The 15,311-nt window shown below is 35.8% G+C and overlaps 1 protein-coding gene across 5 annotated transcripts in view; it reads left to right on the top strand.

The window, feature by feature from the left end:
* Gpat4 (Glycerol-3-phosphate acyltransferase 4) overlaps positions 1-15,311 on the top strand; it is a 37,991-nt gene that overhangs the window by 14,543 nt on the left and 8,137 nt on the right. For 3 of the 5 annotated variants that reach the window (XM_045725829.2, XM_045725828.2, XM_045725830.2), the window contains 3 exons: positions 6,095-6,220; positions 7,776-7,910; positions 9,779-10,015. In XM_045725829.2, coding sequence (XP_045581785.1) covers positions 6,095-6,220; positions 7,776-7,910; positions 9,779-10,015 — 498 coding nt within the window. The remainder of the gene's footprint in view (positions 1-6,094; positions 6,221-7,775; positions 7,911-9,778; positions 10,016-15,311) is intronic. The other 2 variants (XM_045725831.2, XM_069300799.1) reach the window with 1 other exon arrangement.

The following is a 15,311-nucleotide window of genomic DNA, read 5'->3' as shown; positions in this document are numbered from 1 at the left end:
GAAGAGAGTTCTGGGAGTTTTTCTACTTCCTGAGTCTGACCTAGGGCCATGCTCGACTAAGGTGTAATTAAAATGAGGATGTTTGCATTTATTGAATTAATTTATTATATTCATGTGTGTATTTGTTCCAATCTTGAACAGATTAATCCAATTTACATTACTGTATTCCTGTGGGAAAAATTATGCGGTACTTGAACAGATCGGTACGTGAATGGCCGTCTGGAAGCAATTGTTTGATTGCCGATGTTCCACTCTGTATTTATAATAGAGTATACATAACACCTATGAATATAGGAATGTTAGAATAAAATGAATGAAAGAAAATACACTATCTCTGAAGTTCAGCCCTATGCCGATGACTACTTTAACCTCTATTATGACCAGAATTGCGGCCAATACCTGTACTCTGAAAGTTGAATTCCATCCTCATTATCTCAATCATAGTCTTTCTTGGGCATTCTAAGAATATTTTCATTAGCTTCATTTTGTACCTTCTCCAACTTCTTTAGTCTACCTTCACCAAAACAAGAAATGACAGGTGCAGCATAATCAATAAGAGATCTCTCAGCATACCATGTGATTACTATTGGAATGTGACATGCATAATATTAATATTTGTGTAATGTATGGACTTTAGTCCTTTTTGGGGATCTTAAATAGATGTGCGTAGAAATAGCCTAAGTTACTCCATTCTTTAGAGATTTATTTTATTATCTCCATAAATTTACGTAAATGAACTTTGGTCGTAAAGGGGCCTTGGTTATTAGCTACAACTTGAGTTTGAAGAAATCGGCCAACTCTAATGATTTTACTTTGGCTTTTTAGTCACAAGAAAATAAATAAAAAGTTGTCAACTTGTATATTTTTTTTTTTTTCCACTTATGAAAACATAAAATATATTCAGATTAACAAGTGAATCATTGGAAAGTATTTACAAATTACCGGTACCAGGTAAGTTATATAATTAAAACTGATATCGTTGAAAATTTGATGCAGCATTATTGGCTGGAAAATTCAAATCTCAAAACGACAACTTTTAGAGTTTCCATTTCGGTTTGTTTTCACTTGAGTTTTAATTTTTTTTTTTTTTTAGATTATGACGCAACTTGGCAGGCTTTACATTTATGTTTGCACCTCTTTTAGAGTAACTTTTTATGACAATAACATTTTTTGGGTATAGGAAAATCAAAATGCCAGGTGCTTTTTTTTTTTTTTTTTTTTTTTTTTTAATTTAGAAATGTCCTCAAAGAGGACTGTAGGACTGTCTGGTTCTTTCCAGTAATGCCATCAAAATAACTGCAGTAAAATTTGTAAATCTGAAATGGATTTTAAAGATTTATTTAAAATAGTTTGTTTAATTTTTAGTTTATTTTTAGTTTAGTTTATTGGTTATTTTTAGTAACCATAACTATGTTTTAAGGCTAAATATCAAAGAAATATCACTGAAAAACTTCTGAAAATGTAAAATATACTTGGGCCTCATAATCATAGACTTGCAGCATTATCTACTTTGGGTAGGCAAGTGACATTTGCAGACAAGAAAATGAGTTTTGAATCCTGTTAGCAGGCTTAGAGCTTTCCCCACCTATAGCTCATGTTAAGTCTTACCCTACTAGTTTTCTCTGGAACATGACCTGCCAATCTGTTTACAACCAGGTCCCCAAATACTGCTGGGTGAACTGTGGTGAACAGTTAAGGATTGGTGCCCAGTCAAGATTTCCTGTCCATGACTCTAACTTGCACCCAATTGCTCAGGAGCTGTGGGGCGAGTGTACTGAAAGTGTGATTGAGTTAAAGAAAATTTGTGCAGGTGAAGTTTAGATAAAAAGGTAAGTCAAGGAAAGAAAGTGATGCAATAAATATACTAGTTAAAAAAAATATATATAGGTACGAATAGATGTGGTTAGAGGGTTGCATTTAGCAGTGGTAGTGCTAACTTGTGTAGAGTTGCAAAGACAATTGTATGGCGTGAACAAGAGCAAATAGGGAATTAAATGTTAAAATGGATAATCTGATGCTTGCATTGTGTTAGAATTTGCAAAAAGTTATGAGTTATAAGCATAGTTCAAAAGTCTTACTATAAGATTGAAGTGAGCATATTGAATGGATAATGATAGGCTGGTGAAGTATATTAGTGTGTTAGCAGAGAAGACCAGGAACTTGGGCAGACAAGGCAAGTGTGAGAGTAAGTGGAATGGGTGTGTGTGACCAGTGTCTTGTCTATGTACAGTAATCAGATTCATGTGGGGATTACACCCACTTGAGTTAACCAAATTTCTTGCGAATAATATCCACAAATGAAAAAATGTGCACTTTTGTTTGTACCACATCCATATGCAGGCGATGAGTCACAATAACGTGGCTAAAGTATGTTGACCAGACCACACACTAGAAGGTGAAGGGACGACGACGTTTCGGTCCGTCCATTTGCCCAGGGTTACTCCCCCTGCCATTTGCCCAGGGTTACTCCCCCCTGCCATTTGCTCAGGGTTACTTCCCTGGGGTTACTGTGAGGAAGCACATTGGAATTTATTCTTGTATGCAATAATAAAAATCAAGAGCCTCCCCACTTCCTTACAGTACATGTATGTTGATTGTAAATGAAAATGTAGAATACGTGTAAATTCTAGGGATACACCTCAAACATGAGGTAAAATACTCGGCGAGTGGCACAATTTAGAATTTACGTGACTTAAATAAACCAACAGTGTGTGTGTGCACACAACATTTATTAATACACAGGGTATAGGACATAACACAACATGAAATCATTTCTTACCAGGGTGACTACTGTACTCGTTCACACCGAGATAAGAGGAAAACAACCTAAGAACAGTGAGGTGGGCGCCTCACGAGCGTACCCAACATGCCCTCGGTGGGTCAAGTCTGGCTTTTTTGTTTTTGTGGGTTGCAGGGATGCAACTATCATAAAAACATGATGGGAAAACTTTATGCACAGAGGCATAAACATTCTCTAATGCACAGTTTAACATACTGTACTTGCAAACATTGACAAATGAAACATACAGTAATAAAAAATACCACTGATATTTTAACTAAGGCAAAACATTTAGCTTGATAAAAATAAATGCTAGACATTATATACCAACATTATATTACTTCCCCACTGTTTGCCCCAAAAACGAAGAGTATATTGAGGCAATTCAATTCACTTTTCAACCTCGTGTGACTGCACACCTGGTCGTGCAAAGCAGTGTAGTGAATTGTGGATGACTCCTTAAGTGTGGTACTGTTTATTTGTGACTGAATGATACAATGAACAGATGAGTGATGTTTTGACGTTTTAATTTTTTAACCTAACATTCATTTGCTGTACCGGTACACGTGTGTACTTTTGTTTTTCTTAGGCTGATGCCACAATTCCCTGTGAAAGTGGAAAATTGGGTAATGATTGTAATATATGTACCCGACATGAATTGTTGTAGTGAGTAAATATATTGGTAAGTAGCCTATAAGAAATGTCATAATTTTGCATACAATGTGATATTATACATACAAAGGAAACTTTTCCTCTGTAGTCTTTATAATTCATAAAAGTTTATATCTTGTGCATTACAGTACATGCATAACCTAAGTGTTACTTGTTAAGACAGCACATTTAATGATAAGTGTCAAACTATGACAAGTTGGATGTCCTGTACTATGAGATAGTGAAATAATTATGAATACTCTTGATGGTTTTAGTGGAGGTACAAACTAATTATGACATTTAAATTCAACTTTTTCACTTGTGGAGCAGGCATTAGCTTTTTATCAGGTCAGGCAGGGAGATAAGGTAAAGATTAGAGATAAAAGAATATTTGTGGAGCAATTACCTGCATCTGTCTTCAGTATTTTATTTTCTGTATTACCTTACCTTTATGGAGGTCACCGACTTAAATTGTGACAGAAGTTATGTATCGATTCAACTATTCTGGTACTGAAATCATCAAAAAAATTTATTTGTTAAAATTTGAGTTTTTCACTTGCGCAAATACAATAACGTCTTGTATTTGTCAGTGTACAAAAGTATCAAAACACACAAAACAAAGTTCACTTTATAACTGGTCTCCTAAATGAGGCAAATGCAATGTTTGCATTGCCTACGGGGCCATTCATTAGTTAGCAAGGTCATCCGCTTGGTGATGCTTGAGGTGCAAAGTAAGACTTTGGAAGGTTTGGAGTTTTAGGATCCCAGTGGCCTTCCTCCTGTCACTGAAGTAGGAAATGGGAGAAACAAGCACCTTGATGTCAGTTACATTGTTCCGTTTAGTTATGCTTTTAATTGAAAGTCTTGATTTTCAGTACACAAAATTTTGGCCTTGTAGTTGCTGTGCACGTGTTGCCCAGTATAATCCTCGGTGAATCAGTCTTATTGGACATTGCTCGTTTTATCTTTCTACTCTCACACTGGCATCTAAGACTCATTGCATATTCTGTAATACAGTATACAGTAATAAATATCCATATTTACATAGTAATTTCTTTTAATAATTATATTTACTTTGAATAATTATCAAAAGAAATGCATTTAAAAGTGAATTGTGCTCTTTAGTATATTCTTCACTGTCAACCTAGTATCAGTGTGATCTGGCAGGAAAATTTAAAGAGCTGTGCTGTGTTGGGGCAGGATATTGACCTGCCCTGGATACACTTTATTCTAACCATGTGTTTCTTTTAATCTTGCTTAGGTAGCAACCCCAAGAAGTGCTTTTAATTTGCACATGAAGTCTGATTTTTCTCCCAATTTGTGTATGAAATTTAAATTCTTTACACATGTTTAGAAAAGTCTTGGGAATATCAGTACAGTATATGTAATTGGATGTGCATGTCGGTAAACATAGTTGAATGATGTAAACCATCATCCACATTGATGGTGTGGATGTAGAGCAGTATACCTGGTTTTAAACGATTTGGCGGGTCGTATTTGGGGGGAAAAATTTGGATTAAGGACCTATCCGAAATGCTATGCATGCTAATGGCTTTACAAGCATGTAAGAACTTTTTTTTATATATAAATAAATAAATAAGTCAAGTAGATACATATAAGTACTGTTGGCTGTCAGGCAACATTTGACCTTCAGCACTATCAGAACTAGTTGACTTAAGTAATACTTATCAGCTTGGCTTGTGGCCAAGTAGTAGCGAGTGTTGTATCTCTCCCTCTATCTGCCAGTCAAAATTAATTTTAATATATTTGCAGGAAGAAGTGCACCATGGTTGCAGTCTATTTTTCTGGGAATTCTTCATAAAGTTACATTATGTAACCCTAGCTGGAGGGTTTCTTATGATTGCTGCCTCTTTCATTATCTGCATTCTCATCCTGATCATAGTGTACTTATATCTGACCTTTCTTAGTGCTTAAGGATTTTCATCTGTACACTTGCTTGTATTTATTCAGAATCTCATTGTTTCTGCTCTTGGCCTTCTAACTTTTTGTTGAACCATGAATTAATCTAGCTTTTCTCTTCTACTTGTCTGAGTGATGTATACTTTTTTGTAGCCTTTGTGCATTTACTATCTTGTGTACTTGTTTAATTTTGTCATTCCATCTAGCTCACTGCCCATTTAAATTTCATTTCATTCACTTCAATCATGGGACATTTGAACTCGCACCTGAAAAATACTACCCTTGCTACTGTGGATTGTAACAAATTGGACTTCTTGGAAAGATTCCCATTTCCCTCCCATTAGTTCTATTTCCATCTGAACATGCATTTTACTCTCTCCTTTCAGCCTGACTATGAAATTACATTAACATGGTAATCACTGGCACCAAGCAGTGCCACATATCTGCTCCTGTTACTGTAATATCTACCTCACTAGGTGTAGACTGGATCTGACATTAGCATTAAGGATCAGGTGATTGTGACATAGCTATACTATACACCTTTTAGTGGTCTATCATTGACAGTTTAATAGAAGTTAGAAAAGGTTGTTAATGCATTTATATGTAATTCAACTGTAACCACCACAAATTAGCTTTAAAATGTAACTCAGAGATAGAAGTTTGAGGTACCAGTGCTGTAATTATCAGGCATTTATTGTTTAAATTTATATGTAAAATATAGAAAATAGTTGTTAATTTTAACAGGACAGTGATGATGGTCTGGCTACACACGATTTTGAATTGGGCGACTGCCTTGACTATATTCGTACCGGTATGGAGGCTATTGTGGACGATGAGGTTACTAAAAGGTTCTCTGCTGAGGAACTTACGGTAAGTTTGTGTTGCTATTTGAGTGACTGGGAAAAATCTCGTGGGGACTATTAGAGCAGGGGGAAAAACAAGTAAACAGGTGTATGTAACTAGAAGGTATAAGAAAAGTTAAATCTCAAATGAGAGATCATTAAAGGATTTTAATTTGAGGCAGTTCTCTAATGAATTCCTTAACAGGAGGTCTTATTACATCCTTAACAGGACGTATATTACTTGGTAGTCTGTAGAAGTTAGAATTGAGATTGGTGGACTTTATTACTGGAGAGAGAGGACCAAAATAGTAACTAGTGATACAGTTGACCCCACTGGTAAAAATAACAAGACATTAATGTATGCATTTTCTCAACTTTTAAGAACTAAATCACTTGAGCAATTATACTCTATTCTTCCTTAACAAGGGCTTATCTCGTATGACATTTTTACCAGAAATTTAAGAAAATTAGGTTTTGCTTATAAATCTCATTAATTACCAAGATTTGATATCTATGGCTAGTGTTAATCAAATGATATACTGTACATAAAATTCTTAATTTTTTTTCCCCCATGGAGCACCTTCATACCAAGAAAGTCATTCAACGTATTGTTAAGGCCATTATTTGTATTTTTCTTCATTCACCAATACCATACTGTCTATGCTTGCTAATCCAAATCATATGGGCCCATACTCCAAAGAGTTAGCCAGACATTAGCAAAAATTTTATCTAGAATGTCCAAAAGTGAAAAAAATTGAGTTTATTCTGGATTCCCATTCACCTGAAATCTTGTAAGCTCACATTTTGATTAGTGTTCAGCAGTGAACATTTGGAGCACGAATAACTTTGGGTTCTTTGTTCTGAAAATTTTCATGGCAATTCTGGGAGGATGGGCACCACTAGCATAGCTCTTATCCTGTAACTACACTAGGGTAATTACACATGGATGCACGTGTGCACACACCCCACCACACACACATGCACACACTTGTTGATTCTGTGTATTCCCATGACAATACAGTATATTCCGTTATCATTCACGAAATGGAGTGCAAGAACAGTTTGGCAGCTTCAGTGGGAAAGAATAGGAAAATTTTTTTAAGAACTACAGATCTAGAATGTGAATGAGAAATACAGTAAAATAGTGAACTAACTAAATTTTTTAAGTTGTGCATTAAAAAAAATTACCTTCAACTCTTTGAGAACAATTCTTCTTTGCAACAGTTAAAAACAAAATTCAAGTACTGTACTGTACTTGGATATACACCTGTACAACACAGAATTTCATATTAAATAACCATACAGTGTGAACATAAGTTCCAGAAATTTGGATAAGGAGTTATACTTAAATTTTAAATTTTCTTGTTGGAGAATATAAAATATAAAATACATCCACAATTCAATTCAGATTCTGGTAACACAAATTTTCAAGTACTGTACAGTAATCTGAATAAATTAACAGATTTTTTTTTGTCAGATTAACATTAATCAGTTGGTGTGTGTGTGTGTATCTACATGCATGCTCCATGTTAATATGATGATGTAGTCAATTAATTAATAAATTTTGTTTTCTATTTTTTCAGTCGTGGAACTTTTTGACGCGAACAAATTGCCAATATGAATTCATCAGTGTTCGTCTAACCATATTCTGGGTAGTGGGTTTTATTCTACGCTATTTCCTTCTTTTACCACTTCGCATTCTCATTCTGGTCATTGGGGTAAGTAACATTTATTTTGCTAGTACTATATATTGAATCGATAGTGTTTTGCACGATTTCAACATTTTGACAAATTTTGTCATAAAATTTGTGGTTGGTGTGATGCAGAGAGCAGCGACAAGTGACTGGAGCAGTGCAGAAGTTCTTGCTCTCTGTGTGTTGTTAATGGATCTTTAAATACCTTAACCAAAATGTGTTAGTGTCATAAATTTTCTAAATATGTACAGTTCTGGTATTTTGAAAAAGATGTACTCCAATAATGCTTTGGTATCCAGTTCGTAAACTGATTTGGAAATGTACAAAATAAAAGGTAACATGCATGATGAGTCTGTGTTAGAGGCAATGCCTGAAGTGCAATAGATTGCCTTTGAGGACTGTATAAAAAGAAAAATGTCATGTGTTGTAGATGATGAAATACAGTAATTGGTAGTAAAGTGTGATGATCAACTCTGGGTTGAGTGTTCTCATCCTTCGCATAGGGAACAGTTGTATGGTTTTGATAATTGATTTGTTTTAATTATATTTATTAATAGATGACTGTAGTACACTGGGCTAATATTTTGCTGGACAGTTTGTATGTCATTATTTTATTTTGGATGAGTAGTTACTGTTAAATGACATGACATTTTGGTTAATAAATTGTAATATGTGGAAATTTGGTGAAGACTAAAGGATTACATGACATAATAGTAGTGAGTAATGAATGGTTCCAGTACTCAGCCTTAGTGTTCATAATTGAGGGAGCGTGTGTTCACTCGACACCTAGAATTACTTGATGAACTTTTCAGTTTATGGCACAGTAATGTTATATGGCATTGCTTATATTTATGTAGTATTATATTTTTTAATTACAATTTTTGTAACTAATATCCTGTAATACATTAGTCGCTTGACTAGGCACGCAAAAGTAATAGAAGTACATATTAAAACTAGTGTGGTCTCAAAAATCCATACCTAGTTATATAATTAACTCAATCCAACATAATTAGTTATGTACAAGATAATTGAATATTTCAACATTAAAAGAAAAAATTACCATTCGAGTAAAGTATATGGTACTAGAAAAATTGTTTTGGTTTTATAGTCTTGTTTGCAAATTTATACAATACAGTACATTCAGTAGACTGTGACTGTGTAGGGCCCAATCTATCCGACAGGGAGCAGACCAGTCCCAGCTGTGTAAATTTCCCCGTGTACTTGCAGTCAGTCTCATTACTCGAGGGATTTTGATGCATTTTATTCTGGTTACTGCTTCATTTATAAGTAGGAATGATGTCTCCTAGCAGTAGTAGTCTGGCTAGACTAGGCAGAGAACAGAAAAGGAGTTTTGGACAAGTGTTCAATTGACGTAGAAATGTGACCAAGGCCGGGAAGTGAAGAGGGTGGTTTTGGCACTGACACTGTTTAAAGTGTCAGTGTGTTTAGCCTAAGAGTGCATTTTCAGTCAAGCTAATTGCCTGAAAATTTTCTTTTGGCAAAGAAAGTTAGGAAAATACACAGGGTCAAATTTGGTAAGTTTACAAAGATAAATGTGGTTCACTAAATGGCAAGTACAGATTTAAATTTGTATTAAATATATTATATTTTAACATTTATGTTTATACATGTGTAAATTTTGTATGTAAAAAGGTGTAAAGCATTTTGGCAAGAGAAATGCCACCAAAATGTACTGAAATGTTACAAATCCAAGGTTTTTCAAGTTGGAGTTTGTGGAAACCTATAATGGGTCTGGATTTTTGAAACCATGTTGGTGTTTTTATTTTCAGTAAAATTAGTTAATGGCATATAAGTTGGAGATGAAATAGAAAAGTGTTGAGCTTTATCATGAGGCATATTTTATATATGTATGTTCATCCTTAATTTTTTAGGTTGCGCAGATGGTGTCCATGACGTATATACTTGGGATAATTCCTGATGACGAAATCAAACGTCGGATGAGCAGATGCATCTTCCTTTCATCTTTTCGAATCATAGCTCGTGGGTTCAGTTGCGTGATAACCTACCACAACCGCCACAATAGGCCACAATCAGATGGAATATGTGTAGCCAATCATACTACACCAGTTGATATTGTAGTGTTAGCATGTGACAACTGTTACTCATATGTTAGTTGACATACTTTCCATCTTGTTTGGCATAAACTTGCTTTTGAAATTCTCTGTTCATGTTGGCAGTAAGGGGCTGTATATTTTGATGTGTGTCTTTAATGGTTTCTGTTTACATGTCTTCTAACACGTTTGTCTGGTAATGCCTTAATACTTCTAAGCAACGTTTGACAACAGCTGATAATACCAATTGACTAAATTTTCAGAGTTAATGCTTTGCTGAGCTGCTTCACATTATTGTGATTGATAATGAATTAAACCAGTATAGTACAAATATATGGAGTGAAGCTTAAATATAACAATTGTTCATTCCTCGCTAGGCCTATAGCGCGTGCATTTTATGTTCTTATGTATTCATAATAACAAAGGTAACTGCAGAAGGCCTATTGGCCCATACGAGGCAGCTCCTATTTATAACTACCCAATTACAGGAATAGTGACAGGAATACTTCGTAAAGTGTACTCACCTAGTAAAAGTGTGTGTCTTACACTTTGTTGCTGTTGCCTCTAATTGCACTTAATAACAATTCACTTTTCCTCATTCTCCATAAGCTATTACTACTTTCAGTTGTGGTATTGTGCCATCAGGCTCAAATAGACATGTCCATGTTTTAGTAATGCAGTCCCCGTGGTGCACTGGTAAGACACTTGCTTGGCACTTCAAGTACTTTGGCCTGGGTTTGTATCCTGGCCAGGGTAGATTGACTGGGTGCCAATCCTTAATTGTAGCCTCTGTTCACCCAGCAGTGAATGGGTACTTGGTTATTAAACGATTTAGTGGGTTGTATTCTGGAGAAAAATTAGGATTAAGGACCTGCCCATAAAGCTGTGCGTGCTAGTGGCTGTACATGAATGTAACCACTCTTGTGTGTGTGTGTGTGTGTGTGTGTATGTGTGTGTGTGTATATGTAATTATTACCTAAGTGTAGTTACAGTATGAGAGCTACGCTCGTGGTGTCCCGTCTTCCCAGCACTGTCATATAACGCTTTGAAACTACCGACGGTTTTGGTCTCCCACCCTCTCACCTAACTTGTTCCAACCATCTACCACTCTGCAAAAGTGAATTTTCTTATATTCAGCATCTTTTGTTTAGTTTAAATCTATGACCTCTTGTTCTTGAAGTTCCAGGTCATGGGAAATTGTCCCTATCAATTTTATAAATTCCTGTTACTATTTTGTACATAGTGATCATATCACCCCTTTTTCTTCTGTCTTCTAGCTTTGGCATATTTAATGCCTCTAACCTCTCTTCATAGCTTTTATCCTTCAGTTCTGGGAACCACATAGTGGCATGTCTTTGCACCTTTTCCAGTTTGTTGAAGTGCTTCTTAAGATATGGGCACCATACAACCGCTGCATATTCCAGCTTTGGTCTAACAAAAGTCGTGAACAATTTCTTTAGTATTTCACCATCCATGTATTTAAAAGCAATTCTAAAGTTAGAAAGTGTAGCATAGACTCCTCGCACAATGTTCTTAATGTGATCCTCAGGTGATAGTTTTCTATCTAGAACTACCCCTAGATCTTTCTTTATCAGACTGCTTTAAAGATTTCTCACAATCTTTCCTATTATCTTAGCATCATCAAACATGTTTATGTAATTCTGTATTCCTTCTAGTAGATCATTTATGTAGACGATGAACATTATTGAGGCAAGAACTGAACCCTGTGGTACTCTGCTAGTAACACTCTTCCAGTCTGATACATTGTCTCTGATTACTGCCCTCATCTTTTGGTGTCCTATCTTTCCTGTAATGTCATGTGAATTTGAAGCTTCTGATGGTTTGCCATTCGCTACCCTCTCATTTCCCTACCTCAATATTCAGCCCGTTCTAAGTGTGAAGGGGGTTTAATGAACGAGTGTTGGAGTGTGATGCTGAGTGGGATAGCATTTTGAACATTTTGAGCCCTGTGCTCCTACAACCTTCATTACTAATTTTGCTGGATAACTTTCTCCATTTTTTTTCCTATCCCCCTCTTCTCCTTTCTGGATGAGACTTCGTGACAACTTTTCCAATCTTTAGTATTCTTTCGATTGACTTGTATTATGATGGAGGATGAGTAGAGATGGCACACACTATTGTCCATTAAAGCTAGTGAATCAGAACCACTTAAAAAATCTGTCACAATGCCTCTGTGATGTGTACTAGCATGGCCATTGAGGAATTACTCCTCCGCAATGGTCAAACTATGTAACCTCTAATGTAAACGATGATGAACAATTCCAAAGTGACATCTACACAGGGTTAAAATCAATCTTGCCTACGGAAGAGCTTAGATATTGTATGCCTTAATGAAACTTTTTTTTTAAGATATGAATTCTAATTTTAATCATTTAACCTATAGCTCTGTATTGCCATAACGAATAGAGCAACACATAAATTTTCTTGTTCGAAAGGACATTCCTTTTCAGATTTGTAACCATCAAACGGAATTAAATGCTCTAGCAATTAAAATTTATCTCAATGCATTGATACAGTACGCTCTTTTTAAATCCTAGTGCTTCAATCGACGTTGATAAATTAAATGATTTAATTTTAGAGCTCCCAAAGTCATTTTTGGCAGTCGATTGGGTCTAGATGCCAGAAGGTGTTGCCTTAACTACTTATTACAGTATATAGATGGCCTCTCATAAATGCCCTTTCGTTCTTTTTCAATTATTCTATCAATATATTTCCATTTTCTAGAGTTCATTTATTTAAATTTTGTGGGCACTTTTGTTTTCTTTGAATCTGACCTTTAATTCTAGCTGTTGTAGATTATACAAAACATTCCTCTTTAAATTTTGTCCATTCCTGTCATAATCCTGTATCGTAAATAATGAGAGGACCATTAAGAAGCCGCCGACTTCCTGTCCCCTTTGAAGTTACTGGTGGTGGTGACCCCTCGGATGAAAGTAAATATAAATAGCTACGTAGCCATGTTTTCAACTTGGCCAGGTAAATGTACCTATACCATATCATCCTAGATAATGTAAGAGATAGGGGAAATCAAATGTTTATTAATACTACAATCTATAAGATACCTGGGCAAATTTACATGGTTAGCAATGCTGGTGTGGAGGGATGCCTGAAACTCCCTCACAGCCACACATTCCTAACCTTTCATTTCCTTCCCATATGTTTTAAGTAAATTTTTGCATATGTGGACATCCTCTAGCATGCGTTAATCTTATTAAACAGTTGTACTGTATTTATTTAATTGCCACAAGAACCATTATTTATTGCTTGTAATGTCTTTCCAGCACATTTTTATTCTAATGAGTGTCTTTTTTGTGGTATACAATTCATTGGATAATGTGGACAATATCTAGTCTGAGATTTGATTCAAATGTAGTTCTTGGTCAGTATGTGTGTGTGTGTGGTGAACCACTGTTAAAGTATGTGTGTGTGCTCCCTATGTGTTACTGTAGCTTGGGCAAATTGCTTGATTTTATTGGCCTTAGCCAATGTTTGATCTTGTATCAAGGTATTTATTGCTTACAAATTGTATTGTTTATTTAATGCTAATTAGATCTGTTACAAAACTTGCTAATTTATGAGGCACATTTTTGGTAAGTTTCCCACATTGGGTCCCTTAATTGAAGTTATAAGCTTATGGATTCATTCTCATCATTTGTGGAGAAAAACTTTCCAGAACGTTTACCTGCTACAGCTTTAGTGTTGGTTCATATAGGTAATTATCACTTGTCACCATTTCACCACCATACTACCACCATCATTACAAGAAATAACTAAACCAGTCAGAAGGGCAGTGGTGTAGTAATTTTCTAATGAAGTGGCAACAAAAACTAAGAACATTGACAATTGTTGCAGCCACATACAAGAAAACCACAATAAGATCATGTGGTCTGGTTTGGGAAGTAAGGAAGCATCTTCATGGAAAGTCCAAAGTGATTGAGGAACTTGAGAAAAGGTTCCACGAGTTCTATGAAACAAGCATAGTGAAGGCCAAGGATAAGAAACAATGAGCAGCATCACAAGACAAGTCGATGAAGAGATAAAAGGAAACCCTAGAGGAATTGGGTTTAATAAAAGCATCAAGACCAGATGTGGGGATTTTGAAAGAGGTTGCAGGGATCGTTTTATTCCTTTAACTAGAACTGCTCATGGTGCTACATGGCCTTCCTGGCTTGGTGTCTTTTTATAATTACTTAAAACTTTGCTCAGAGAAATCTGGAAAAAGGAAAATGTAGTGCCAATATTCATGAGAGGGAACAGACAGAATGCATTTAACTATAAACCAGGAACCCTAAGAAATTATCTTTAAATTTTAACAAATTGGAGGTTTACATTCTGGGCACCAAAGAGTTTTACAGATTTTAAATTCATGCTTTTGTGGCCAAATTAGCTTTAATTTTCAGGTAGGGTTTATACTGAAGTAAAAAAATACAGTACAGTACAGTACAGTAGCATGTATCATCTTGTGATGAAATAACTTCTTGTAAAAATGTGTACTATATTTTATACTAATATGAAACTTTTTAAATTTCCTGGAAATTTATCCTAATTTTAAGAATTTGCTTATACAGTATTGTATTTGAAGACTCATAAGTGTAGCTGGATGTAATTATTAGTTTTTTTCTTAATTTCACCGATGGTTCTAAAGAGTTTCCCCAGGCTTGGCACATTCTTTTGATAACTACTTTTTTCATTTATTCTTGTAGACCCAATACGAGCGTGTGTCTTGCTTTCCGACCGTCCCTCGCGGTCACTTGTCCCTCGATAAATTCTAGGTGAATCGCATACTTTTGATATCGTTCGCCTTATGCGTTTTTGTTCTCGTATTGGCATTCTTGGTGATATTTAGCGCCCTCTGATTATTTCGCACTTTGATGGTGCTACATAGCCTTCCCGGTTTGGTGCCTTCTTTTGATAATTACCTTACCTTGTAGACCCAATTTTTTTTTTTCCAGCAAGTGTATGGATTCACCAAGAATTCTTCTTGGACACAATTTTGAATCATGTTCATAAATTTTCCAGTCCTTATAAGTCTTGATTTGCATAAGGCCTTTGTTAGATATATTACCCATTTTTTTTTATTTCTTCCCACTTTCTCTTTGTGAGGCCCTTTATCAAAGGAATACCCACATTAAATGGTGGTCCATTTTCTGGGAATAATCTTTGTTGTCCTTGGGCCCCTCGAGGCCGACTCCTCCTGGTTTTGATCTGAGCCAAGATTGTAAACCTAGCCCCCTCCCCCCCTCCCCTCCCTCCCCCTCCCCTCCCTCCCCTTCCCCCCCTCCCCTTCCCCCCCTCCCTCCCCTTTCCCCCCTCCCCCCCCTTTCCCCCCCTC

The sequence above is a fragment of the Procambarus clarkii genome, chromosome 44, assembly GCF_040958095.1.
Source record: "Procambarus clarkii isolate CNS0578487 chromosome 44, FALCON_Pclarkii_2.0, whole genome shotgun sequence".
Lineage (NCBI taxonomy): Eukaryota > Metazoa > Arthropoda > Malacostraca > Decapoda > Cambaridae > Procambarus > Procambarus clarkii.
Note: the sequence above shows the minus strand (reverse complement) of the source record. Positions and strands in the feature narration are given on the sequence as shown.